The following is a 23130-nucleotide window of genomic DNA, read 5'->3' on the forward strand; positions in this document are numbered from 1 at the left end:
CTATGGGCGGTTTGAATGCGTGCTCAACTTTAACCGCATACGCATTCAGAGCTGACGTCGGCAGGGGAGAGATCACCAGCGCCGAGGGAGCCCGGTGCTGGAGAAAGGCAAGTGACTGAAGGGATTTTAACCCAGTGGGAGTGGGGCCCTGAGGGTGGGGGGGACAGCATGACCCTATAGTGCTCCTTTTATAGCCTCTCTCCGGTGTGAACTGCTGTGTTACCAGGAGTATGCTATAGAACTGTTTGGATCAGTGGCAGCAGCCTGATATGCACAGCTTAGAGGAGGCACGGACCCTCGCTCACTGACAACAGAGGCAGAAGCGGAGAATAAAACGCCAATATCTTTACACTAAAAGGGATATGAATAGATAATGTAAAAATAATTTACTTTTGCAATATGAATTATAGCAATCTTCAAGGGCCTATTGTAATCAGAAAAAAAAGAAACAGGAAGTAGAGTATCTTTAAAATATGTGAACATCTCTCAATAGCAGAGACCATATATCTCGGTATCATATGGGGACCCTTGCAGCATGTAACACCAACTGTGAACTACAGAGCAACCACACAGCCTACTTGTAAAACAGTGATTTGATGTGGTCATGGTGTCTGGAGTGCGCAGCATTTCATGATTTTGCTGCCGAATGTGTAACTCCACCTACGGCAGCACCATTGGGCTGTCCCTAGGCAGATCTGGAACACGGGTTTGCAGGGATTCATTCATTGGCTGAGAGCAATTCGCTGACATTCTCAGCCAATGATTGAGCGGTAGGACTGCCCTCCGGTTTCTGCTCTGCCTTCACAGGAGCCTGGTGGGGACCCAGGTAATTGGCAAAGTGTTGGAAAAGGTGTCAGGGTACTGGTTATGATGCTTGGAGTATCCATTTAAGTTACAATAACTGTCCTAACCTTTACCCCTGGTAATTTAGTCAATAAATAGTCTACATCATCCAAATGCCAGCTCTAAACTCAATGTCAGTCTTCAGCATTTGCTAATGAGAAGATGTGTATCGCGTGAAAATAATATTTACCACCGAAACCTTAATAGACTTATAAAGATGGTTATAAAAAGTATAACCATTTTATTAGTTACAATATTTACCCTGTGGTGATCACTGTAAAGTATAATTAAATAATCTGGAACGTAAACAAGAGAAATAAATACAAATTGTGTGTAGTATCCGTTTTGGTGGGGGGCTGGGGATGTGAATGTACAGATCACCAATGGTTTCCAACCTTCCATACACCTGGGCCACCTAATTCTTACCTTCATGCACATGCTCACTTCTGGATAAACAGACCTGGTAGTTTTAACTGCCACAATTTGGGGAAATCCAGAAACAAAGACTGCATTCATTCTAGGGTAGCCCTGAAGTGACACATTAACTGAAATCAAACTGCTGTAGACGGATCTAAACATCATGTTATATTGCATTATATGCTGTAATTGTTAGTGGATTGGAATATTGCCGAGGGATACGGAGTCCAACCTCATGTTACCTCCACACAATAATATTGCACATGGCGTTCTATGTGGCATTGTCACGTTATGTTGCCATTCCATCAAGTTACATTTCCAGCTTGGCACTGATACAGTTACTACAAAGCTTATAAAATGGGATCCTGACACATGTAGCAAATATATCCGTCTGCTCATCGTTCCAATATTTTCTACTAAATCCAAACTGCCTTCAGAAGAAGAATGGTTTGTTGAGAGCTTCATCAATTGGCTCATTAATAACCAGGTGGTCACACAAGCCCACAGTCACTAAACACAATGCAAACTATGGTGATGCTTGGCATCCTAAAAGCATTATCTTACGACTGTATTTCATGTAAGGATTACTGGATTAAACACATTTCAATGCACTGTAAAGTTAATGCATATACAAAAAAATTAAATAATTACATAACACCTCATTCTGAAGCCTTGCTTCTGCTGCAAATCCCCAATTTTTATTGATTCTGCAGAGTCAAGTCCAGATCAGAGCAAAGCAAGACAATCAGAATGGTGACTTACATTCTACAGCGCTGAGCTATGACATGAGAAGTGCTTTTTGGCACAACTAAAACTTCTGAAATATAAATAGTTTCCTACTATAAACAGGTTAACAGCAGAATTACAAGAAAACTATGGCATCCTGCACATTTTTGCAGTTAAAAATGATCCAGTGCAGGTGGAGAGGAATAGTCTACCAAGTTAACATAGATACATCCCGAGATGCTCAATGTGGCTGAGTACACCAGAAACATTCTTAAACATTATTCTCAAACCACTTCTATATCAAACTTGCATGTCGACAATGACATTATCCTGCCAAAACATCAGGTTTCAACATCTGTAAGGCCAACACACAAGTCTTGTCAGATGCCAAAGTATTGATACTGCCTGAAGAAACTGTGCCAACATAAAATAACATGTGAGGGCTTAGTCAGTAAAGGGAAGTCTTAACAATGCAACAAAGATATTCTAAATACACTACTCACCCGATCACCTATCAACACACTGACTGCAAGTCCGTCACCTCCGCAGCATGCACCTACCGACACACTGACTGCAAGTCAGTCACCTCCGCACATGCACCTACCGACACACTGACTGCAAGTCAGTCACCTCCGCACATGCACCTACCGACACACTGACTGCAAGTCAGTCACCTCCGCACATGCACCTACAGACACACTGACTGCAAGTCAGTCACCTCCGCACATGCACCTACAGACACTGACACTGACTGCAAGTCAGTCACCTCTGCACATGCACCTACCGACACACTGACTGCAAGTCCGTCACCTCCGCCGCGTGCACCTACCGACACACTAACTGCAAGTCTGTCACCTCAGCAGCGTGTACCTACCGACACACTGATTCCAAGTCCATTATCTCAGCAGCATGCACCTACCGACACAATGACTGCAAGTCAGTCACCTCTGCACATGCACCTACCGACACTGACTGCAAGTCCGTCACCTCCGCAGCGTGCACCTACCGACACACTGACTCCAAGTCCATTATCTCAGCAGCATGCACCTACCGACACACTGACTCCAAGTCCATTATCTCAGCAGCATGCACCTACCGACACACTGACTCCAAGTCCATTATCTCAGCAGCATGCACCTACCGACACACTGACTGTAAGTCAGTCACCTCTGCACATGCACCTACCGACACTGACTGCAAGTCCGTCACCTCCGCAGCGTGCACCTACCGACACACTGACTCCAAGTCCATTATCTCAGCAGCATGCACCTACCGACACACTGACTGCAAGTCAGTCACCTCTGCACATGCACCTACCGACACTGACTGCAAGTCCGTCACCTCTGCAGCGTGCAGCTACCGACACACTGACTGCAAGTCAGTCACCTCTGCACATGCACCTACCGACACACTGATTCCAAGTCCATTATCTCAGCAGCATGCACCTACCGACACACTGACTGCAAGTCTGTCACCTCCGCAGCGTGCACCTACTGACACACTGACTGCAAGTCTGTCACCTCCGCAGCGTGCACCTACTGACACACTGACTGCAAGTCTGTCACCTCAGCAGCATGCACCTACCAACACACCGATTCCAAGTCCATTATCTCAGCAGCATGCACCTACCGACACACTGACTGCAAGTCCGTCAGCAGAGTCCACCTCCTAGTATTTTGGAGGCCATTATTAAAAAAATAAAAAATAAAAAATGGAACCAAAAATTGCATATATTTGTGTTCTGTGTAGAAAGGCCTACTCTGCTCGATTATTTACACTTTATAGTGATCAAATGTTCTAAATACCCTCACAAGATACACCTCTATTAAACCTTTTACTTACAGACTGTGCAATTGCTATTTTATAAAGTGTTACAAGATACATGAATACATTGTGCGAGTCATTTTCTATATTATTCGCTATGGTTGAATACCTATTCAAGGGCTGTTTGCAAGACTCATTCATTTCTAACTCAGATCTGTCAGTCAGTTTTCGAATTCCTCATCAACGTTTAGCCAACTAAAATATGAATTTCATCCTTAGTAGAATTTCAACATTGGGTGAATTTTTAGTTGCCGGCTGCCATTCTTACATTTGAGAAGATGGAATGTGCACATGTGAATGTAAGCCATTTGAATGCAAGTTATTTACTAAAGAGGAAATTGATGAGAATTCAAAGTGAATTTCAAATTTGAGAACAAAGTATTCGAACTGAAAGCATAGCTGACTTGGAGAATCTCGCCAGTTTAGCTATTTTGGACTTTTCAGTAAATGAGAATTGTTGGGAATTTGAAATGGAATCGGGATCATGGGAAAATCTAACGGAGAGAAATTAAAAGTACGTACGTTTATGTAAAATAGGAGATTAGGAGGGAGCACCTGAAAAGGTTTAATTAATGCAGACAAGATGTCTCCGGTACCAAGTAACACCTGGTTGCCTGAATCTTGTCGCCAGCCCACATTTGGCAGTTTAAAAAATGAATAGAAATTTTTCAATCCATGGAAACAATATGTCAATTCTTACAGTTTAACTACCTTTCCATTCCATGAGAATTTCTGCAACTTGTATTTCACAGGGTTTTGAATGGGGAAATATTTTCTTTTCACATACTATGTAATGGAAGGTTACCTTCACAAGACCCACAAAAACAAACTGAGAAGATTTAAAGCTCTAGTAACTAGAAGATTGGATGTATTTAAACAAAATCGTGACATTAGTGGAGGAAAACATAGGTGGCAAACAGTACTATTAAAGCAACCTTTGGATTAAGTTGTACATAACATGTAGTATCCGTTCTGTATCCCTGAATCAGCCAAGATAACTGTTACAGCTATGTGTTGCTGCCTAGAGTCTACTGCAATTATTATTTTTTTGTTTTGCCACCACTCACAGGCTGCCCCAGAGATTTAATGATGCTGAATTTATAGATCTCTCAGCTTACCAAACAGAATGGTTATCAATGTAAAGATGTCAATTAAACATTATCAACTTAGCTGAGGAGGACAGTCTGTGGCTGCCACGGTGAACATAGCCGCTACATTGAGCTGTATAACGAACAGAGTTGTAGGGGGTTGTAGGGGTTATGTTTAGAGCGGCCGGTTATAAAACGGACCGTATATATTGGTCCAAAACAGAAGATTTGTAAACATTTTCCAGCCCAATTTAACTAGTTTCTCTCGTTTGGTCTAAAACCTGCAGTTCACTTGTTAATTAACCACGTAGTCCTTAGACACTTCTTGTAAGATAAACGGCATTTTGCTAGTTCTAGTTCTCTTTTGGCTTGAAAACAAGAAAGATGAAAAAAAAAAAAAAAAGGCAACAGTGGAGGTGTTTTCGTCACATGAGAGCAAGGTTACTATAACCTTTCCATCAATAAAAGCAAAAGGCCTTCCTAGGTTTAATGAATGTAAGAGCATTGATTGATGGAGGTTTTACAAGTCTCAGTGTCACTTGATGCTTTCCCGTTTTAGGAGTTGCTGGATGATCTCTTCCAACTTTTCAACCTGCAGAAAAAATGAAATAAAGCAGAAAAATATGTGAGTGGCCAGAGGAAGCCCACATCCTGGTCATTTATAAAGAAAGTTTTTATTTAAAATAAGTGTTTATATGTCGTGTGTGTGTGTGTGTTATTTTAGCCATCTCAACGCCTCTCGCCAAAAAAACTTGGGGGTGTCCTATTTGCAAATAAAACGCTCAAGGTGATTAAGCTTCTTTAAAAGGAGAACGATCACTACTCTGGAATTTACACCATTAAATAAAATGTTGAAAAATCCCCTGAAACGTGCTAACCTTTTTCATGAAATGCTTTGTTTTCTTATATATTGACAATAATTTTGCAAATGACATCAACCTCGTTCAGACAAATATTGAAAATGAAGAGGAAACTAGAAATATGGTTTCATTTCCCTCTTCAATGAATGCTCTATGCCAATTGGCATACTGGCAGAGCTTAGCACAATGATGGACAAGGAGCCAAGATGGAGGTTAGAGAAGTATGGATTTCTACATTTAATTTCTCACAGGACATGGCTTCGCTATCCATGTGAACGGATGTTAGCTCCCAGTGAGAACTCAATTTAGAACTTTCCACTCTCAAATATAACCCCATCTTGGGCAATAAAAATTAAGCTGCCAGGCAGAATATTAAAAATCAGCATCGAATAGAACTCACTCTTTTTAGGATGTCATGGCAGCAGCATTCAGGACCTGAAATTAAATACAGGTAATGTGTTAAAAAGACGACACACGCATTAACCAGCAAGTAATACCTCCAGACAAATATAAAGCCAATGGAAGAGATCCCTTCTAAACCAAAACAGATTTTCACTTGATTTCTTCACAAGCAATTAACAACCGTCAAATGCTTACCTCCCGACCCGTGATATAAATGCTGCAATTAAACTTACATTCTATGAAAAATAATTAAAATGTATATTCCTCTGGCTTGCTTCACTTAGCATCTCTGAATCATGCAATAACCTCCACATTCCCTCACTGTACAAGAGTCAATACGGCTCAAAAGTACAAAACCATTTCCAAAGAATGCATTCATGACCCAGCAGGATCCCATTAGTAAACTATTTGCTTGGTTGAAACCATGAAACCATCTGACCATGATAAAATGTTAGTGAAAGGTGAAATACACAGAGAATGGGTGTGTGTGGTAACAATTACTGCTACAAACCACCTGAGTGGGAACCCCTCAAACCACTCTAAATAATTATCAAAAATACATATAGTAGGTGGAACACACGTCTGATGATTCTATAAATAAAGACAAAATAAAATATTGCCAGTATAAGCAACGTAAAGGTATTGTGGATTTCAGGTACGCACAAGCATGGAGCCAAATCTTAACATATGACTCTCATGGGTAGTGCAGAGGGATTCTTAATAGGATGTCCTTGTGTAGCCTTTAAGGATTCTGGAGTAAAGATGAGGTGAGAGACTTCTCTCCAATATAAAAGGCTTTAGTAAATAAAATTTGCAAAATGCACAGTGTGCAATAAGAGAAGACTTAATGATTAAAAGATAATAGTCCAAATAGGTCCAATGTTGGTGCTGCCTGATGGCTAGTAGGTCCGACACGTTTCGCCCTATGGTGGGGGCTGCCTCAGTCAGTGCACGTTGTGGGGGGCCTCCTTGGCGTCTTTTTAAGTCTTGTCTTGCGGGTACTTCCGGGTCCGGCTGTCCGCACTTGGAACGCATCGTGCATGTCAATACAGATGTCACGCTCTCCACTTCCAGGTCACGTGGCCTGCGTCGTTGGAAAGTGTGACGTGTGCGTTCTACTGGGGAATTTTATTCTTATGCGAAAATCCCGGTATTGATCTTATGTTCTTATGTCTACATTTATACAAAATGGTAATTTATACCTTTGTTAAGCACAAGTTATTTTCAGAACGTTCCCTTAAGCTAGGTAATACTATATTAATGATAAATGGGAAGCCAACCATGGGATAAAAATACATATACATTTGATAAGTAAAAATTTGGCACTTGCACTAGATGGTACCATATTAATATTAAATGAACAGCCAGCTATAGGATGTGGCAGAATCAAAAAATTTAATTATTACTAAAAGGGAGATTTCACAATGCACCTCCCGGTATGATAATGAAATATTAATGCAAGGGAGATAAATGATTGTTTAGTGCACCCTCTGGACAGTGTAGAACCTTTTTTTAAAATAAACCATAATATGGGAAAGTGAATGAAAAATGTATCTTTAAAAGGTTAATTGTAAATTACACTATAATGTACCCATCAGTGTAGATCTTGAATCCTAATTAGAAGAAATGGCAGACCTCAAAATCTGAGTTTAAGCCATGTGGGATATGGGTATTGAAATTATAAATGAATTTAATTTCTTCTGTTCCTATTTTTTGATTGTAATCACCCCCTCTCCAATCTTTCTTAACCCCTTAGTGACCAAACCGCTTTTCAATTTTCTTACCGTTAAGGACCAGGGCTGTTTTTACACTTCTGCTGTGTTTGTGTTTAGTTGTAATTTTCCTCTTACTCATTTACTGCACCCACACATATTAAATACAGTTTTTCTCGCCATTAAATGGGCCAACGATACCATTATTTTCATATCATATAATTTACTATAACAAAATATATATACATACACGAGAGAGAGAGAGAGAGAGAGAGAGAGAACAAAAAAAAACCACACCCATGCTAAATAGTTTCTAAATTTGTCCTGAGTTTAGAAATACCCAATGTTAACATTTTCTTAGTTGTTTTTGGAACGTTATAGAGCTATAAGTACAAGTAGCACGTTGCTATTTCCAAACCATTTTTTTTTCTTCAAAATTAACACAACTTACATTGTAACACTGATATCTGTCATGAATCCCCGAATAACCCTTTAAATGTATATATTTATTAAAAGAAGACAACCTAAGGTATTAAACTCGGGGTATTTTGACTCTTTTCATGCAGCCATTTTATCACCAATCTATGCCAAATGTAAAAATAAAAAAATTGGTGATTTTTTTTGACACACATAGCAATTTAAGAATCCATGTACTGAGAGCTTTAAGGGTTACTGCCAAAGAACACCCCAATATGTGTTCAGCAACATCTCCCGAGTACAGCGATACCCCCCATGTATAGGTGTGTCGGGTTCTCTGGGGGCCAAAAGACCTTACTTGGAAGGTGCGCATTTTCCCAACTTGGAATTTTCGCAGTTGGTCATCATGCACCCATGTCTTATTTGGGACATTTTTGAAGTCGGCCCATGTTATTTACCCCCATCAAACCATATATTTTTGAAAATTAGACAACCCAGGGTATTCAATATGGGGTATGTCCAGTCTTTTTCAGTAGTCACTTGTTCACAAACACTGGCCAAAGTTAGCATTTATATTTGTGTGTTAAAAATGCAAAAAACAATATGAATGCTAATTTTGGCCAGTGTTTGTGACTAAGTGGCTACTAAAAAAGACTGAACATACCCATTTGCAATACCTTGGGTATGCCATCATGAGGGTAATTCTCATTCCTGGGCTACCAAACGCTCTCAATGGTAAAACTTAATCTGGCAAATTTCAATGTGAAAAAAAACAGAAAATCAAGCCTTTTATTTGACCCTGTAACTTTCAAAAACACTAAAAAACATGTACATGGGGGGTACTGTTAAACTCTGGAGACTTTGCTGAACACATATTAGAGTTTCAAAACAGTAAAACACATTACAACAATGATATCAGTGGAAGTGCCGTTTGGGTGTGAAAAATGCAAAAAACATTACTTTCACTGACAATATCATCGCTGTGATAGGTTTTACTGTTTTGAAACACTAATATTTGTGTTCAGCAAAATCTACCGAGTAAAATAGTACCCCCCATGTACAGGTTTTAGGGTGTCTTTCAGCCTGGGTTGTTAGGCAAGTCCCCCAAATTGCAATAAAAAAATGTACTTAATTATGTAAAAATATTACATAAATATGCACGTAGAATTTAAATACATATTTATATATTTGAAGTCTAGGTTATATTTATGGACATATGTATATTTAATATAATTTTTTATATATATACACATACACACATATATATAATTGCATTCTAAGTGTATTTTGATATAAATATATATTAATATCAAAATATATTAAGAATAAAATCACATTTTTTTATTATTCTTAAATGTATACATGTATACACACACACACACACGAGTGTAATTTTACATTAATATAAAATTATATTAAAGTATGCCTGTTGGCATGTTGGCAACACAATGGACACCTATTGCGGCCATGTGACTGCTCTTTCAGGGTCCTTTTTTGCAAACGGGGGGACTGTCTGGGCTGTCAGACAGTCCCCCCCAGTGGAGCAAAACTCCGATTGGGGGAACGGCGGCGATCAGGTAAGAATATGGGAATGGTGGAAAAATGTTTTTTATTTTACTATTTTAATTTTACTGCCTCCTCGAGGCACTCCGCATACAGGCAAAGCATCGGAGGCCTGTCTGATAGCTTCCGATGCTCTGGACTACACTGCCGGGGACCACGTGGGGTAACCCAGAAGTGATCAGATCAACCGATGGCCCGACAGTGAGGGGGTTTTCAGGATGTCTCGATAACGAGGAATCGCTGCAATACCCTTAGAGCGGCTGGAAGCGATCATTATTGCTTCCAGCGCTCTAATTCGCTGTGCACGTACAGGGTACGTCAGTGGTCGTTAACAACAGGTTTTTGTCTGACATACCCTGTATGTCCGTGGTCATTAAGAAGTTAACTAACTTTAGGGAGCAGAAGAACAGGCTTTCTGGATTTTGGTTATGATGAATCTTGAAGTGGTTGGAGACACTTTGGGTCTCCAGTCCTTAAATATTTCTTACATGCTCAGATATTCTGATGTTTACACATCTGAAGGTCCTCCCAATATATAATAAATTGCAGGGGCATTCCAATATATATATATATTACCAGTTTCGATAAACATACGAGTTGATCCCTGATGGTATACTCTATATTAATTAATCCTTTGAGGTTAGGTGCCTTTTTTTGCTTTTTGTTGACCTACCTGCTAAGCATGTACCACAGCCATAAAAGCCATTCTTCTGATTCAAAAAGTGTCTGGTTATCTGTGAGCCCTCACTGCTGTGGACTAGAGAGCTCTTAAGATTAGCAGCACCTCTATATATCAATTTTTGGTTGTGTGGGTAAAAGATTTTTAGGAACTGGATCGCCTTGTAAAATATGCCAGTATTTTTAATTGCCTTGTTATTACCATTGAAATTGCATATAAAGGGTGCCTCATTTGCGCTCATTCTCCTGGTACCTCTTTGTTTTTAGACCAATAGTCCTTCTCTTGGAATGTTTTTCACTTCTTCTAGTGCTGTTAGCTTGGACTCTTCATATCCTTTTTCCAGAAATTGTTTTTTTATTTTCTTTGTCTGACTTGCAAAATCCTCTTAATTCGAGCAGTTGCGTCTTATTCTTAAAAATTGGCATTTAGGTGCGTTATTAAGCCAGGGTTTGTGGTGACAACTGCTCTTTTTAATATGCCTATTGGCATCCCCTCGTTTAAAATAGTTTCTTGTTTTTATTTGTACATCTTGTATAAAAAATTGAAGATCAAAAAAATTGAAGTCTGTTTGGCTGTGTGTGGTAGTAACGATAATACCCCAATCGTTTTTGTTTTAAAAAAGACAGGAACATCTCAAAGTTGAATTTAACCATTCCAAATGAAAAATATGTCTATATAACGGCGATAGGACACCAAATTCGACACCCAGGAAGGTTCTGAGAATATGAACATTTCTTCCCAATATGCCACGAACAGGCTTCCTCCCAATATGCCACGAACAGGCTTCCTCCCAATATGCCACGAACAGTTAACATTTTAAAGAGGTGCCTTATGAAATCACTTTATCTCCCTTTAAGTAATATTTAATTTTTTGGTTCTACAGCTGGCTGTTCATTAATATGGTACCATCTACGGAAGTGCCAAATTTTTACTTATCAAATGTATATGTATTTTTATCCCATAGTTGGCTTCCTATTTATTATTAATATAGTATTACCCAACTTAAGGGAATGTTCAGAAAATAACTTGTGCTAATCAAAGGTAGAAATTACCATTTTGTATATATGTAGGCATAAGAACATAAAACCAACACCGCGATTTTTGGAGGAATAAAATTCCCCAGGGGAACGTACAACACACGGCATGCATTCCAACAATGCAGGTCACATAACCCGGAAGTGGAGAGCATGACGTCTGTATTGGCATGCACGATGCGTTCCAAGTGTGGACAGCCAGACCCGGAAGTACCCACAAGACAAGACTTAAAAAGACGCCAAAGAGGCCCCCCACAACATGCACTGGCTGAGGCAGCCCCCACCATAGGGCGAAACACGTATCGGACCTACGAGCCATCAGGCAGCACCAACATTGAACCTATTTGGACTATTTTCTTTTAATCATTAAGTCTTCTCTTATTGCACACTGTGCATTTTGCTAATTTTATTTACTACAGCCTTTTATATTGGAGAGAAGTCTCTCACCTCATCTTTACTCCAGAATCCGTAAAGGCTACACAAGGACCAGCTGGAAGAAGGATGGGGACATCCTATTAAAGGGACACTCCAGGCAACCAGAACACGTCTGCCCATTGGAGTGGTCTGGGTGCCAATTCCCATCACCCTTAACCCTGCAAGTGTAATTATTGCAGTTTTTATAAACTGCAATAATTACCTTGCAGGGTTATGTCCTCCTCTAGTGGCTGTCTATCAGACAGCTGCTAGAGGGACTTCAGGGTTCTTAAAACACGAAAAGAGTTTTAAATGACACTGGACGTCCTCACGCAGGGGTAGAGTTTGGGCTTTTTCAGAATCGGCGTTATGGTTGCATACTTGAAGGGTGAAAGAAATGTGCCAGAGGAAAGGGAGAGATTGAAAATTTTAGTGAGAGGAAGAGCAAGACAGGGAAACAGAGTGCGGATAAGATATGAGGGAATAGGATCAAGGGAACAGGTGGTGGGGCGGGAGGACAGGAGCAGAGCAGAAACCTCTTCCATCGTAGTAGGTGCGAAAATCATAAAACAGTGGAGTGAGTGAGGTTGGGTGATGTATTGGAAGGGGAGGGGAAAGAGGTTAGAGATCTCTCCCCTGATTATAGAAATCTTCTCAGTGAAGTGAGTTGCAATGTTTGAGGCGTACAGGGTGGAAGGAGGAGGGGGAGCAACAGGGTGGAAGGAGGAGGGGGAGCAACAGGGCGAAGGAGAGCATTAAAAGTGTGAAATAGGTGTTTGGGTTGCAGGAACAGTGTGCTTATGAGGGTGTTTAAATAATTTACTTTTGCAGAGGAAAGAGTCAGAGTGTAGGAGCGCAGCATAAAGTTATAGAGGAAGAAGTCCGGTGCAAAGTGAGACTTTCTCCAACAGCGTTCAGCAGTTCTGGAACATGTTTTGAGAGATCAGGTCAGCTTGGTGTGCCAGGGTTGTAATTGGGAAAGCTTGCTGGGTTTAATTGTAGGAGGTGCCATGATGTCGAGTTGAGAGGAGAGAGTGGAGTTGCAGAGTTAGGGCAAGTGAGATTTGAGATGGGTAAAGGGAGAGTTTGGAGGAGAGATGCTGGAGATCAATGCAGTGGAGGTTTCTGCGAGATTGGAGATGTAGGGGTGGTGAAATTTGTGTATGGGGTATGCCGATGTCAAAGGTCAGCAAATGGTGGTCAGATAAAGGAAATGGAACAATGGAGACATTAGAGGTGGTACAGAGTAACCCGCAGACCTTTAGCTTTTTACAGGACCTCTACCTCTTCTACTATTAAAAAAAAAAATTATCACCCCACACAAACTTACCTTTACATGCACCCTTAGATGGGGGAGTTGTGCTCTGGGCCACTCCTTCACTGACCAACTTTTCAGCAATGTTTAAAAGCCCCGTGGAGTGCAGCTGTTCCAGGGACACGGCATAGATGCCCCCATTCACACCCAAAACTGTTAAGGTAACCGCTTTCTGCAGAATTAGCGAGTTTAACAGCTCAATACACTCCGCAGACCACTTTTCTGAAACCGGTGTCACTCCTGGGACAGCAAAGGGAAAGAGTCAAACAAACAGCAGGAAAAAAACTACAAACCGGGTGTGATAAAAATAAGACATGAAATCACAATATTGCAGCGGAATACAGAGCTCTGTACACACAAGGACATACCCGTCTAGTACAGAGTGAAACTTATAGCCCTTTCGATCATACTTCGTACACCCCCTCCCACCCCCCATAATTGCAGAATTTAAGACAATGTATCTCTTTAAAACATTAAGCTTTATGCAAAGGGAATAAAAAATAAAAAAAATTACAAGCGTTGGAAACATAATATTTTGCTGATATATAGATTATATAGGACTCGTCTCTCTATAATGCCACTTTATGATATCTACAGGAACAGATTTTCTTGAAAAAAAAATAAATTAAAATAGTATTACGTTCCTGGAAATGTTGTATTTACCTGCAAGGCTGCACTTTACAATCTGCACAGGGAGCACCAGCGAACTCTCTCTTATCGGATGGAGGGATGAGAAAGGCAGGGTTTCAATGTTTCCATAGTCTACGTATATGACTTTAGCAGCACATTCAGAGGTGTCCAATACAAGTGCTCTGTAAAACTGCCCATCAGCTGGAAATACACAGCATCCAATGAATACTCAGCAGCGGTAATCATATGAAATAGACAGCATCACACATGGAGAAAGCTAGGAGTCAATGAAGGTTTAGAAGGACAAAAAAAAACATCAGATAACAGGTGCTTCCATGCGGGAGTTAGAATGTTTCCACATCCTGACCTGTATCTATTATTTCAATAAAGGGAACATACAGATTTAAATATTAACTATTTAGTTCTGATAATTTGGACAAGACTTAATCAAGTGGTTGCATTCTGAACCTGTGTCTACAAGTCTGAGTGTTGTGTTTTAAAAGGATTTTGCAATTAGAATGTTGACAAAAAAACAACCCTCAAAGTAAAATAGAATGTCCACTAAATTTAATGCACTGTAATAAACACATTTAAAAGAAGCCTATTTTTATATTTCATGGAAAAAATTGCATCAGTTGACTTGGAACTCTTCAGTCTCCTCCCTGTACCAGGAAACACTAATCCTTCCTCCAATTTACCAGAGAACCCCACATCAGTTACCTCCATGTTTACCAGAGTACCCCTTTAACATCTCCTTTCCACGTAACAGAGCATCTTTTTATCAGGCCCCCCACCCCGCCGTTTTACCAGGGCAGCCCTGTTACCCCCATATTACCAGGACAGCCCTGTTACCCCCATATTACCAGGGCAGCCCTCAGTTATCCCCATTTTACCAGAGACCCTCAGTAACCTGGGTACGTTTGTTTTCCTCCCATGTGTCAAAGCCCACCTCGTCAGTGCCCTCCCATGGCCCAGAGCACCTCCTGCACAGAATATTTCTTAGTTGCTATGTAGGTGGGCATATGGTCTAGATCATAGCCCTTCAACCCCAGGGCACCACAAAGCACAGGTGTCACCCAGAACATTTTAGAATGGGAGAAAGGTATGGTATCATATACTGTGAGGGGTTACCTCACAACACATACAAAAGCCGCCATCTCCCCCTGAATGTGACAGTACAGGTAAAAGGAGCCCTCAGTGGAAAACATGCACTTTTGTTTTAGTACACTGCGAACAGCTCTAATTTCTCAGGAACATCTCCCAGTACAGCTATGAAATGAGTTACAACACGACAGATCTATTCCAACAGAACCAAAAAGGAATGTTTATTCAGTATTTTTTCCTGGAGATTTGCAAAATTGGCATTGAACAGAAAAGCATACTAACCTGTGAACTGGGCACAGCACATTTCACCAACAGATGGTGTAAATCTCCCACCACTTCGCTCTGCGTTACAGTAGCCAGCAATGTCTATCAACACTCGCTGAAGCCTTTGAACTCTCGTCTCATCAGCTAAATAAAAAGAAAAATTATACAACGCCATACATTTCTATCCCTCCATAAAAGTTCTAACTATCCCCAGAGTGGATTTCAACGTGTTTGTTATTGGAGGCCTGGGGTTAACCTAAGAAAACTGAGTGTTAGTTTTGCTTTTCCCTCTCCAAATGTAGGGAAAGCAGAGATTATAAAACATTGTTACAATCTGCTCACCTTTGATTTCTTTAGGGAAAATGAAAAACAGGTCCGGACTGATCACACTAATCACGCAAGCTTGTAATGCTTCATTTAGCGGCAAATCTATAGATTTCCACTGCCGGTTATCACAGGCATCTAATCCAAAAAGAAAAAAAAGTTGCATGAATAACAAGTTACACATTAAGATAACAAAAAAGATTAAGAAGAATTGAGTCACGTTAACAGCAAAGATGGCAATAAAGAATATTTTATGAGCAGGCTTTGGTTCAGAATTAATGGTGTGTTCATTAGGAATTCCTGTGCTAGAGCAAGTCATTTTGTTTGATTTTACAGTAAGTGGGAGAGAGGGAGCAGGCAACCACTGGGTGATGGGTAACAATACCATACCACTAACTGGCACCCTGTCTGTGCAGGGATTTTATGGCCACATAGCTCAGTTAGTTCATGCACCAACTGGAGTGTCTACAATGCGTTTAAAATGTAGCAGGCAATTTTTTAAATAGTTAAACGCAGCCTTTTCTGATTTTAACAAAGGCTGAGTAGCATTGATTTCGGTCATCGCTAGACGGGCACTACATGGGTATCTATGCTGGTGAAACGCTATGTGGGCACCATATGGGTATCCATGATGGTGAAACGCTAGGCAGGCACTATATGGGTATCTGTGCTGGTGAAATGCTATGTGGGCAGTATTTGGGTATCCATGATGGTGAAACGCTAGGTGGGCACTATATGGGTATCCGTACTGGTGAAACGCTATGTGGGCAGTATATGGGTATCCATGCTGGTGAAACGCTAGGCAGGCACTATATGGGTATCTGTACTGGTGAAATGCTATGTGGGCATCTGTGCTGGTGAAACGCTATTTGGGCAGTATATGGGTATCTGTGCTGGTGAAACGCTATGTGGGCAGTATATGGGTATCCATGCTGGTAAAACGCTGTGGGCAGTATATGGGTATCCATGCTGGTAAAACGCTATGTGGGCAGTATATGGGTATCCGTGCTGGTAAAACGCTATGTGGGCAGTATATGGGTATCTGTGCTGGTGAAACACTAGGCGGGCACTATATGGGTATCCGTGCTGGTAAAACGCTATGTGGGCAGTATATGGGTATCTGTGCTGGTGAAACACTAGGCGGGCACTATATGGGTATCCGTGCTGGTAAAACGCTAGGCGGGCACTATATGGGTATCCATGCTGGTAAAACGCTATGTGGGCACTATATGGGTATCCATGCTGGTAAAACATATGTGGGCAGTATATGGGTATCCATGCTAGTAAAACGCTATGTGGGCAGTATATGGGTATTCCTGCTGGTGAAACGCTAGGCGGGCACTAGATGGGTATCCATGCTGGTAAAACGCTTTGTGGGCAGTATATGGGTATCCATGCTGGTAAAACGCTATGTGGGCAGTATATGGGTATCCATGCTGGTAAAACGCTATGTGGGCAGTATATGGGTACCTGTGCTGGTGAAACACTAGGCGGGCACTATATGGGTATCCGTGCTGGTAAAACGCTATGTGGGCAGTATATGGGTATCTGTGCTGGTGAAACACTAGGCGGGCACTATATGGGTATCCGTGCTGGTAAAACGCTAGGCGGGCACTATATGGGTATCCATGCTGGTAAAACGCTATGTGGGCACTATATGGGTATCCATGCTGGTAAAACATATGTGGGCAGTATATGGGTATCCATGCTAGTAAAACGCTATGTGGGCAGTATATGGGTATTCCTGCTGGTGAAACGCTAGGCGGGCACTAGATGGGTATCCATGCTGGTAAAACGCTTTGTGGGCAGTATATGGGTATCTGTGCTGATGAAACGCTATGTGGGCAGTATATGGGTATCCATGATGGTAAAACACTATGTGGGCACTATATGGGTATCAGTACTGGTGAAAAGCTATGTGGGCAGTATATGGGTATCCAGGCTGGTAAAACGCTATGCAGTTACTACAGGGGTATGCTATAAGTTTAGCCTTGCAGATGAAATACTCATATTATATGATCAGGCAGTGTCACATTTGGCCAAATACCCATTAAAGTGTATTTTATAGGAAATCCCAAGACCCGGTCAATCTTATTTAGCGTTTCCTAACACCACTTTCTCACACAGTGGGAGTAGAGGGCACTAAAGTTTTCTATGAAATGCACAGTAATATTACCTTAACGAATTTGGTCTTACAATATTTAGGGTACAGATAAACACCCTGTCCCTCAACTTTACTTCAGAGAAGGGGGACTCAGCCTGGTTAAAGAAGCAGTCATACAATGAAAGGTACTAGAAAGGTACTAGAACAACCTATGCGGACGTGCACTCGTTATTAATCTATCCCAGCATACAGTAGGTTATAACCGCTAACTCGAACAATGCAGAAAGCGTGTTTAAGCTTCCTCTAGGAAAGTACTGAATCAATGCTTTCTCTGGGGCTGCAGCATCACATGACTGAGTTTTACTCTGTCCAGCAGAAGTACCGCTAGACTCGAGGATACAGTCACGAATAAGGCTGACTCGACTTTGTCACAGGCTCAACTGGTATTTATTGTATCAATTGTACTTTACAGCCTTATTCTGTGTACACCCCATTGTGTTATTCTTATAGTCTCATCTAAAGAGTGTGCATCGCAGGTGAACATTTCAAGAGACATGGAATAAATATGGACACAGTTTACAGTCAGGGCACAGTCTGTCAAATTCATTTCTCCTAAAAGCACTGCTAAACCATGGCCGGCTTATACCACACAGATTAAATATCACAGCTTCTATATATTCACCAGAACACATCTCACTAATTATGTAGTTTTAGGGACAATCCAAGTCATGTAATCAGGAAATAAAATTCTGCCATTTATTTTAGCATAAAAGGGTTTATGGAATGAGTATTAGAAAGGACACGGTTGGCACCCAGATCAATTCAGTTCATTAAAGTGGTCTGTGTGCAGTGTACCTATTGCCCTTAGTGCTGCAATGTTAAACATTGCAATTTCAGAGAAACTTTGAATTTACGTTTACATTGCAGCAATGAGGCAGTCAGACAGCCAATGGAGGCGCTTCATGGATTGAAACAAACCTTTGGTCTAGTATCTGACGCTGGACATCCTCACGCTCTGCATGAGGAACTCCAGTGTCAGATTTTTGCCAGTAGGAGAGCAATGCTTTCCTATAGGGATGTCTAATGTGTGAGTCTACCCAGCGTCGAGGGATATCGGCGCTGGGATCAGGTAAGTGAATAAAGGTGTTTAAACCATTTATTCACTGGTGAGGGGGCGGCAGGGGGAGCGATAATGCAAGAAATACAGCTTTGAAAATGTCAGTAAATGGGTTTTCTGTCCATACCTTCCTGCCGTTGATTAAGGGTCATTTTATTCACTACGGAAGATTCTTTGGACAAATCCTTCACCGGTTCAACTGGAGACGTTTGTTTTGTGACGGGCAAAATGCTGCTACCGGATGGATCTGTAACTGCAGGAGCTTCCCCATTTGCAGAATATCTATTTGATGTAATCTTCCTGGGTGAGGTGTCTGGCACACTTATTTTATGTACGGATTTAGAGTCGCCGCTTGACATTCTGTTTTCCCTGTCGTCATCAGAAATGGCTGCTCCCTCCGCAATAAGGACATTGCTGATAAGCTTACTGCTCTTTGTATCCACAAGTTCCACAGAGTAGCCATCTTCATGCTTACTAACCGCTTTAGCCTGAAGCTTAAGGCCAGCTACACACATCTGAAACTTCTCACATGATTCTCGCCTCCAGTTCTTTCCTATAGGCTTTACACCTATAGATTTTGTTAGCGGGGGTAAAAAATAAAGATAAAAAATTATTAGCTTCCTATTAGATAGAAAATCTACCGATCCCTTGCATTTAGTGTCCTGGGGACTGTGCAGTTTCTTGTATTCATTGCAGATTTTTATTAAAATTACAAACCACACAGCTTAGTAATAAGTGGGCTTAGTGAGCTAAGTGAGCAGAAACATGTCTCTTTGTGGAGATGTGTTCTGTCAATATCTGAAATTCTCAGTAATCTCTGAAACACAATCTCAATTCCTTTACCCACTCCCATTATACACTAAAGTGTACATAAAAAAAAAAAGACATACTTCATTATTTTTACATGCTGTTAAAAAGGAACAAAACGGCCCCAAAATATAACCATGTATTTCCCATGAGCACTCAAGTCTCCCAGGCCACCACTTCTGTTAACCCTGCAAAGTAAACACTGCCCATTTGTAGAAGCTGCAATGTTTACATGGAAGGGTTAAATGCACCTTTGGAGGCCGCCTTCATGACAACCACTAGAGAAGCTTCCGCGGCACTGAGTGCAACGCCATCATGTGATGCGGGAGAATTCCTGGCCCCCTATAGGGAAGTTTGGATGACTGTTTGGTGCTGGCTGCATATCAGACTATGGGTTTAACAATGTGAGAGGTAAGCAGCACAGAGCGAGCGCCAGCGATGGAAAAAGGGGAGTAAAACCTTTATTTTTAATCGCCCAGACAAGCGAGGGGAGACCTATATAATTAGGGACTAGAAGCGTTAGGAACACAGTTATAATCCATTTCCAACACTTTAGAGTTCCTTTAACAAGGCAGTCAGGTTTTACTTATGTTTACCAATGACAACTCTATTATATAAAAATAAGTTTGTGAAGCACTAACTTACCAGCCAAACTGCATTTAACTGCTTGAAAAGGAAGTTCCAAAAATTGTGAGGGCATTTTGCAGAGTTTATCAACAGCTACTTCCTCTACGTTCCCATAATCCAAAAAGTTTACTTTTGCCTTCTCAGTCTCGATAAGCTTGATCACCTGTGCCCGGTACCAATTTTTATCACCTGTTAAATTTTTGTAATAAATATTAGATTATTAACTTGTGGTCAGCGGTCATTTAGAGTCAGTGTTCTAGAATAAAGGTCCTGCCAGTTATATTACACACAGACGTTTCTTTTAATTCATAAAGAGTAAAACTCACAATCCTGACATGTGAAGGCAAGTAAAAAGTACTTTATGAAAACCTTCACTGAGACAGTTTTATGCCATGGTGTCGAGTCCATAATAAATCAAGTGTCCTCTTACTCACCAGAGAAAAAGGAGCAACACAGCTCCCCCTGCTTTGGATTATAATCCTTGGATTTATGCTTCAAACAATATTGACTCAGCAACCTGTTCACTTCTCTGAGTGACGATAAATCTGAAAATATACACAAATAGCATCGACTTTATGGTATACGTAAACACCACGAATATTAGTGAACTAATAGAAACACAGAATGTGACGGCGGATGAGAACCATTCGGCCCATCTAGTCTGCCCAGTATTCTAAATACTTTCATTAGTCCCTGGCCTTATCTTATAGTTAGGATAGCCTTATGCCTATCCCACGCATGCTTAAACTCCTTTATTGTGTTAACCTCTACCACTTCAGCTGGAAGGCTATTCCATGCATCCACTACCCTCTCAGTAAAGTAATACTTCCTGATATTATTTTTAAACCTTTGTCCCTCTAATTTAAGACTATGTCCTCTGGTTGTGGTAGTTTTTCTTCTTTTAAATATAGTTTCCTCCTTTACTGTGTTGATTCCCTTTATGTATTTAAATTTATTTTAATGATATTAGTATAATATCTAGTGCCAAAATTGTCTAGTTAGCAGACGTTTACCTTAGTTTAAATTTGCTTTCCAAATTATTTAATACATTTAGAAAACATTCCAAGTCACTTAAAGTCTAGGGTATTTTTTGTTGATAAATCATCTTGACATTTTTCTAACAGTACTGAATCATTTAGAAAGTTTAATTTAGTGTCCCATGATATTCATTACACACTTACTTAACAAGTGTAAGATTTGCAGTATGACCAGTAGATGTCAGTCTCTCCTCAGTAATTAAAAGTAGCAGACGGCTACTACACTCTGTGAATGCATATGTATACAAGAACGTACATTTCATCTCTTCAACATACAAAAAGTAACAATTTAGAAAGTGTCCCCTGTCTAACGATCTGCTTGGTCTAGGACTTTTACGGTTTATAAGGAATCTGAAGAATGACACTCAGTGAATGAAAGATTTCTGAACAGGGACACATCTGATATTGCTAAAGCAGATTAGGAGCTTCTATCCAAATGTACCATGGGTGCCCAAAAGATAGTGTAAACCAGTTTGGAAATGGCTTGCTCAATGCATAGGATAGTGCTAGGGGACTCCATAATGTTGCAGTGGTTATGGTGCTTAGAGCATTCCTTTAAAGGGACACTGTAGGCACGGGGTCTACTTCATCTCATTAAACTCGAGTCCCCTAGTACCATCATTTCATTCAGCATTAAACAGTTTTTAATGCTAAATAAAAGTCCCCGTCAGTCCATCCCCTCTGTGCTGCATTGGCTAATAACTGAAGCGGACAAAGTTTGTTTGCTTTTTACAACACAAAACGCATAGACAGCCTAAAAATAAATATTTTTTGCACTTTGAATGATGCACTATATAATAATGGGTAAGCTCCAGTCAAGACCAGAAATTGCTAGTAAAGAAAAGTTATCACACCTCAATACATTTGCTTGGTAGAAGGAATGGCTGCTATGTTACAAGCTTGCTCCCGTGACATGCTCCCACAATAAAGTGTGAATTGTTGGGAATTAAATGTGAATTTCAAATTCAAGAACAAAATATCTGAATTGGAAAAATGCTCTAATTCAGCTATATTGGCCTCAAATTTAGAGTTTCCTGTGAACAGTCAACAATTGTCCCATTCCTTAGTGAATAGCCTGGTTTGACGGTTACCTTTCTCACTGCAGAGCTGGCAGTAGAATTCTCCTGGGCTTAGCAACACACAAACTGCAACTTCAACAGGACGTCCAATAGGAAGCTCAATCCATTCCAATGGCAGTGAATCTACCGCTAAGGAGGAGGAGGAGACAAATGTATTCTCAATGATCTATTATGTCATTTAATAAAAGCTTTATTCTATATCCCACAACCCATCTACAAGAGGGTAACCACCGTGCCTCTTTAAAAGAACTCTCCAACACTGCTCATCATTATTATGACCCAATTAGTTCCTCTTTTCTCACGGGAATATGTGGAAGCTGCCAATGATCATTGACTAGTGATTGATAATTTAAGATTAGAAAATTATGCATTTCATATGTTGATTGAAGTTTAAGAAGAGATGAAATAGATTTTGTAAAAATAAAGAATACTGGGAGAAATTCTCTTCTTTTACTCATTTTAGTGAATTTAAGAATAAACCTTTAGGGAAAGCTTACAGCTATTGCTGTGCAGAGGGCTCCTGATTAACCAAGCATATATAATATAATCAACATGTGCGTGTCAGGATTACAGTATGATCCAGCACGTAGAATTGTGTAACACAGAGGACTGATAGGCAACGTATACCGGACCTTAGAATGGCCGGACTAACGTACCAAAGAATAGTCAGGAATAACCGAGGTCAAGGGACACAGAAAGAGACACAACGATAGGGAAAATCCAGGGGTCAGGGATGCCAGAAA

General features: G+C 40.6%; 1 protein-coding gene across 1 annotated transcript in view; it reads right to left on the reverse strand.

Annotated features, from left to right (window-relative positions):
- Nucleotides 1–5283: 5283 nt before the first annotated feature.
- TDRD1 (tudor domain containing 1) overlaps nucleotides 5284–23130 on the reverse strand; it is a 46320-nt gene continuing 28473 nt past the window's right edge. The window contains exons 16-25 of the mRNA XM_063434180.1: nucleotides 22400–22516; nucleotides 20706–20816; nucleotides 20290–20460; nucleotides 18965–19405; nucleotides 15635–15754; nucleotides 15311–15436; nucleotides 13958–14125; nucleotides 13310–13534; nucleotides 6159–6193; nucleotides 5284–5490 (exon numbers count right to left, since the gene is read on the reverse strand). Of these exons, the coding sequence (XP_063290250.1) occupies nucleotides 5434–5490; nucleotides 6159–6193; nucleotides 13310–13534; nucleotides 13958–14125; nucleotides 15311–15436; nucleotides 15635–15754; nucleotides 18965–19405; nucleotides 20290–20460; nucleotides 20706–20816; nucleotides 22400–22516 (1571 nt within the window). The 3' untranslated portion in view covers nucleotides 5284–5433. The remainder of the gene's footprint in view (nucleotides 5491–6158; nucleotides 6194–13309; nucleotides 13535–13957; nucleotides 14126–15310; nucleotides 15437–15634; nucleotides 15755–18964; nucleotides 19406–20289; nucleotides 20461–20705; nucleotides 20817–22399; nucleotides 22517–23130) is intronic.

The sequence above is a fragment of the Pelobates fuscus genome, chromosome 10 (genome assembly GCF_036172605.1).
Source record: "Pelobates fuscus isolate aPelFus1 chromosome 10, aPelFus1.pri, whole genome shotgun sequence".
NCBI lineage: Eukaryota > Metazoa > Chordata > Amphibia > Anura > Pelobatidae > Pelobates > Pelobates fuscus.